The following is a 6,673-nucleotide window of genomic DNA, read 5'->3' as shown; positions in this document are numbered from 1 at the left end:
GTTTCTGTGACTGCCATAAAGCTTCGGAAGGGTAATAAATCTGCGACCCAAGGTTCTAAACATTACCTACTTACTCATAACTTCAAAGAAAAATGCTTAGCTTGAGTTACATTTTAGTTCTGTCTAGGTTTATCTGGAATAAAAGCATCAATTGATTCAATGACTGTTTTATTGACCTTTAAAATTCAATTTTGTGTTTCAGGTTGAAGAAGGGAGTAAAGCTGCTGAAATCATAATGGCAGGAGATGAAATTGTCAATATAAATGATATACCACTCTCAGGTTATCGTCAAGAGGCGATCTGTCTGGTCAAAGGATCACACAAGACATTAAAAATGATTATTAAAAGGTAAGCAGTCACTGGTTTCATTTTGTTATGTATTCTTTTAATTTCCACCTGGCGGTTAGCTATAGAGTGACAGTGGCTTGTCCATTGTTGGATGACTATGTGCACACCAACACTCTGCCAATGGGGGTAGTGGAAGCCACACAGGATGCTATTGCTTGAACATTCCCATGGCAAAAGAGCAAAACTATAATTAAAATCTAAATACAATTTATTTAAATAAATAAAATAAATCTTACTTTTGGAATAAAGAAAAAAAACTTTTAGTTTTGCTGGGCCAAAAACTATCTTAGGATTTTTATTGTTTAAGGGGGTAAGTTTTTGTACCTCTGACACCCATAAGTGGAGACAATTATAAAAAACAGGTTTCTTTTTATTACCACATACACTTAATGAGTTATTCTGCTAGTAATATGTGAGCCATGGAATATGTAGCATGGCAGCAGTATAGGGATTACTGTGCTGATAGACCTCCCCATACCAGGTAAATGGGCAGCTATGACTGTAGCTATTTATATTATAAATAGTATAAATGTTAGCTGTCCTTTGTTTTATAAGAAATGCCCATGTTAATTCTAATAAGAGGACTGACTATATATGAGATGTTGTGACAGCTCACTCCCAATTTGGCCTTTTTCCATTTAGCGTACTTGCGCTCAAACTAGATAGTGTTCACTGCTTCCTGACATTTTAACATTATCATTATCTTTTTGACTGTTCCATCCGGACTTGGCTGTTTAATAATATTCACTATTTTGAGTTGTAGTCTGTCATGGCTTCTAAATTTAAATCCCCTTTTTAGAATGTTTGTTCAGGTCACAATGATCCTATTTGCAAATTCTTACACATAGTATTCATGTTCCACATACTTAAAGATAATAATTGGCGAACTCTTCATAGATCATAAATAAAATAAAGACTGTAGAGAGAAAAACAAAATACACCCAATCATGCTTAAATGTTTATTGTGAACTTGTTAAAATGACATTCAAACCAGCTGGTTTCCTGTTATAAATAATGCTTTTCTTTTTGGGAGGACGGCTTCCTTCTGATAAGATTTCCAATGCAAAGCAAAAAATAGCAGTTCTGTAAAACAATTCCATGAGGGGATACAAAAAATATTTTTTTTCTTAAGTCATCGTAGTCATGTGACCCCCATGCAATAGCAATAATATCTAAAACAATACAATGTTTTATACAATGTGTAAGTATGTTTTATGGTGCCTCTGTTACAAAATCTTTATGGTTCAATATACGGGGACGGATGTATGACAGTTGCACATCTCCATTTTAATTCTTTCTTAAAATATGTGAACCCATTGTTTTAAAAGGTGCCAATAAACCCAACAACTATGGGCAATCAGATAAACTATAAGAAAACTGATCATCAATGAATACATTTTGAATGTGCAGAATTTGTGACACATTTTGGAACACACTGAAGAAACTAGAAGTAGTTGCACAGTTACCGCATAAACTATAAATGCAACTTAACCTACTGCTAAATCCTCCAGAGAACCCTGATTAGATCTTCCATATAGTAATTAAAGCAACCCTGTCTAGGAACAAAAAACTAGAAGCCTATATAGAGGAATAGGGGTTATTGTTACTAGTCTAGCAATTGTGGAAACTTTATGCTGCAAAAAAACAAAGCCCCCCAAAGAATCTTCAATTCCAGCACACTTCGGGTTGCACCTCACGCCTGCCTCTGTGTCCTATACAGGTAGAAAAGTTGGTCAGAGGAACAAGAGTAAAAAATTAACAACTCTAGTTTTAGGAAATACATATTTTTTGTGCTTGCAGCAAAAGCTGCTTAATAATGGCTTTTTACTAGTTTGCCGGAATGGCTTGTTTAGGCGCAGGAGTCAGAGGCTTCAATAAGGTTAATCGTATTTTTATTTGTGATTGTGAGAACACAATTAATCATAATTTTTCTCCAAAGATATCATAGCCAGATATGTTATGAGACAGTTTAAAATGATTTGTAAATAATATACCGGCACCTATAAGCAGTGCTCAACCCAGAAATGTTTTTGAGCCGGGTGGGACGAAATTGTAGGTGGGTGGCAGCACCTTTATTATGACCAAACTCTTCAGTAGCCACCCAAAAACAGCTGGGTGGTTACTGAAAAGTGCTGGGTGGTGCGCCCAACTATATTGGGCTGGGGAGAACACTGTATAAGGGTATGTATTGTCATACTATGATACTGTCTCTAAAGCTGCGTACACAGGTCAGAAGAATCTGACGGGAATCTGACGTGTGTACAGCATTCGGCGTTCATGGATCCGTCCTGGCGAATCAACAGACATGGAACGTTCATGATGAAAGTGAAGGAGAGAGAGCGCCGCGGTCTGGTCTCTGGATTATGGAGATGCAGATGCTTGTACCTGTGTTAATGGGTGTAGGGTATTTGCCATACATTATGGAAGGCTAACTGTTTGCTTACAGAGAGTGCAGTCCATGGTTAATCCCATTACATTTATTTGGAAGGTTTCATGTTTGTAATAGCTGTGTTTAACATGTTACCTGGCACGGATGATGACTTTGGGAGGTCTGGTCCATCATCCCTCACCCCTGTCTGTAAGGAGGCTAAAGGGAGATAACATGGATTTATTTGCTTGAGCATTTATGCCCCAAGGTCTAGTTCATGTCCTGTTCATATTGTTTAAAGTGGCTTCCAAGTCATGGTGATCACATACATATTGCTGTCTTCTCTTCCTTGTGGCTTTAATATACTGCCCAGAATAAACGCATAATATACTTTCCATGGGTTTTCTAAAAAGTATGTTAACAGGATGCTTTTAGCTAGGGATACACTTAGTGGTTGCTTAATATGGATTTGGTTTTTTACATTTTTGTTAAAGCAAAAGAAAAATGCTAACGCATAGCAACCAGTTGATCTTTTATTAATCAGGCTTGAGTAAACTAAATTGACAGACTGAAGTACATAAGCTCGCTATATACTATACAGTACAGTATTGTATATATGATCGATAGTTTGGTAGAATACTGATTGAAAATTTATTGGGTAATCTTTTTCTTTTTTTGGTCCATTGGTTAACCATACCATTATAATTAAAATCAACTTAGTTAAAATCTTATAATCTAATGGTATATTGTGGTGTTCGACCCAGAATTTTTTTAAGCTGGTTGGAAAGAAATTGTTGGCTGGTGGCAACCCTGTATTGTGACCCAACACTTCATTAACCACAAAAAAATAAACGGGTGGTTACTGATGGATGGTGTGCCCAGCTTGAAAGGAGCTGGGGAGAACATGGTATACTGGTATGTAATGGTATACTCTTACTTACAATCTGTTATCCAACAACTAAATGGTCTATTGAGTATTTGTAATCAAACATAACGGTCAATTTAAATTGATCGGTATATTGATTAAAAAGATCATTAAGGGAATCTTGACCAGGACATTAACTGCAAGGAGTTTGTATGTACTCCCCGTGTTTGCCTGGGTTTCCTCCTTACATGTAGGTAGGTAATTGGCTTCCCTCCAAAATTACCCTTAGACTGTGGTAATGACATGTGACTATTTTAAACCGCTGCTTAATATGTCGGTGCAATATAATAATGAGGAGGAAATTTCCAAGTACCGTATTTTCCGGCGTACAAGACGACTTTTTAACCCCGAAAAATCTATGACAAAGTCAGGGGTCGTCTTGTACGCCGGGTACCAGTACTTACCTGCAGCGTCCGGTGTCCCCGCGAGTCCCCTCTCTGGTCTGGCGTCCCTGCGAGTCCTCCTGTGCCTCCTTCTGTCTTCCTGCTTTTCAGCTTACACGAGTCCTCCTGGGCAGGCTCGCGTTGCTTCACAGCAGGACTCGTGTAAGCTGAAAAGCAGGACGTGAGCCTGGATTGGCTCTCCAGTGGAGAGCCTGGATTGGCTCTTCACTGGAACACGGCCATTCATTAAAGGAACATGCCCATTCATTACTTAGAACTAGTAGTGTACAGTTCTTTCTGCCTGTCAGTTCTCTCACAATAGTGAGATCTGACAGGCAGAAGGAACAGTACAATACTGGGCATAAAACACGACCCCCAAATGATTGGTTAGAGTGGGGGGTCGTCTTATACGCCCAGTCGCCTTATACACCAGAAAATACGGTATATGCCTAATAGTATTGATAAGCCTCTTGATGTGTGAACTTTCGGTGCAGTTGAAGAGCTTATAAGTCTCCTACTTCCTAACTTGGTTAGAACTGAGCACGGAGTATAAAAACAATGATTTTTGTAGGAGTTATTTAAAATTGTTTTGTATGTTATCAGAGATCCTTTCCAAAGGAATGTTTCCTTTTAATTTTTTTTATTTTTAATGATTTTTGTTGTTTTCATTTGAACACAATACTCTACACTATATTACATTTGCTGTGAATCCAGGTTCTGCTGCCTTTTTATTAAACTGTGCTAGCATGTATTGCATACTCCTATTAACCATCTGTGTGGTTATAACATAGTAGTAAATGTTTTTATTATCATGGAGTCGACTTTTCTCAATTGTCCTCAATATGCTGGACCCTGTAATATTTCTCTGCTCTATCACCTGCATGCTAATATATTCACAACGCAGTATTAATACTTATGTCAGAGGTTTAGTATTTTCCTATTGAGTAACCTCATTGTGTATAGTTTAAACACAGACTTCTCCTTTATTGCATAACACTAATAAATATGCTGCATTCCTGCTCCATCCAGATCCTGATAACCTTGGGAGGGCAGAGGCGGAGGGTCTGCACCTTTATCCACATGATTGTTCCCATTGTCACAATACCAAGACTCAGCATAGTGGATTTTATGAACCAGCTTCTTTAATAAAAATACTTCATAGAAGTACATTATCTTGATGATAATTAAAAGTGAGTGCACCAGAAAAATCTTTCATTTTTTTATGTGCACGCCTTAAAATGCACATTTTGGGCCCTTCAAATACCTAAACCTCTTTATAATATATTATATTTAACCCTGTAGAATAAAATGGTGCTAGTTGCAATTTCTTTGTCATGCAATTTTAATGCAGTTGATTTTAGTACCCAGAATAATAAAGATGAGTAAATGCATACCAAACATGCTCACAATTTGATACCCAAATGTTTGCAGGGATGCAGTTAAAATTCTGTACAGGTCATGATTTTAGGGTTAAAAAGAAAGGCTGTCTGGAAATGTTTTGCTTTCGCTCTGGCAATACCCAACATGTGGGACTTCAACATGTGGGACTTCAATATTATACCCAAGTACATTTGTGTGCCAGATACTGAAGGGAGAAATATGCCAGGGTCCTGTGGGTGAGGGGTTATACAGAGGGGCACATTAGGAAACTCAAAGAGGTGATCATGTGGCTTTAAAGTAAAATGACATTTACATTATAGGCACCCTGCACACATTCCCAGCTGAGACCTGGCTGGTACCTGCAATGACTGCTCTCCTTTGGATTTTGCTTGTTGCTCAGCTGTGTTTTGTAAATGTGAGAATTTGTCTCTATACCTGTTTTTGGTCACTCACAGCACTTAACATTGATGCAGTAGTGTGCTAGTCACAGAACTGGCATTCTCAAAAGAATTGTTCAGCACAGTGGCTCAGGGGTTAGCACTCTGGCCTTTGCAGCACTGGGTCTCACATTTGAATCTCAGCCAGGACACTATCTGCATGGAGTTTGCGAGTTCTCCCCGTGTTTGTGTGGGTTTCCTCCGGGTACTCTGGTTTCCTCCCATATCCCAAAAACATGCAGTTAGGTTAAGTGGCTTCCCCTACTATGGTAGGGACATTGGATTGTGAGCACCTTGGACAGCTAGTGACATGACTATGGACTTTGTACAGCACTGCGTAATATAATGGCGCTATATAAATACTGTGTAATAATAACAATGACAGTGTTACCTTCAGTAGTACAGGTTCTTCTCCAGAACTGAAATAGCGTACTCTGATTTCACTGCACACAATCATGCATTATAAGCTGCAACAAATTAGACAGAGCCCATCCTCTTTTTCTGGCTGGAAGACATCCAGCATCATTTAACTTTTACCTTCCCAACCTAAAAGGGACTCAACTGCCCCTTTCATTAATTGGATTTCCATTTATTCATCCATAAACACTGCATTAAATGCGTCCATTAACTTAGCTATCTGTTCTCAGGACACCGACATTTTACTTCAATACTTGCTTCTCTGGATGATCTTCTGCCATCTTGAATTGCTCATGTTGGGATTACATAACTCCTGTGCAGGTACAAGGGAGTTCATTTATCCTGGCACATGCAAGGGAAGCCAGGCATGCGCAGCTTAGTGAGTGATCACGCTAGTAAGAGCCAATATTGCGGA

The 6,673-nt window shown here is 38.5% G+C and overlaps 1 protein-coding gene across 1 annotated transcript in view; it reads left to right on the top strand.

Moving 5' to 3' along the window:
• Window positions 1-202: 202 nt before the first annotated feature.
• Window positions 203-6,673, top strand: part of SHROOM2 (shroom family member 2) — a gene marked incomplete at its 5' end in the record, with an annotated part of 66,409 nt that continues 59,938 nt past the window's right edge. Inside the window, 1 exon segment of the mRNA XM_072414830.1 lies at window positions 203-348. Coding sequence (XP_072270931.1) covers window positions 203-348 — 146 coding nt within the window.

The sequence above is a fragment of the Pyxicephalus adspersus genome, chromosome 1, assembly GCF_032062135.1.
Source record: "Pyxicephalus adspersus chromosome 1, UCB_Pads_2.0, whole genome shotgun sequence".
Lineage (NCBI taxonomy): Eukaryota > Metazoa > Chordata > Amphibia > Anura > Pyxicephalidae > Pyxicephalus > Pyxicephalus adspersus.
The sequence above is the reverse complement of the archived record's forward strand: the minus strand, read 5'-3'. Positions and strand labels throughout refer to the sequence as shown.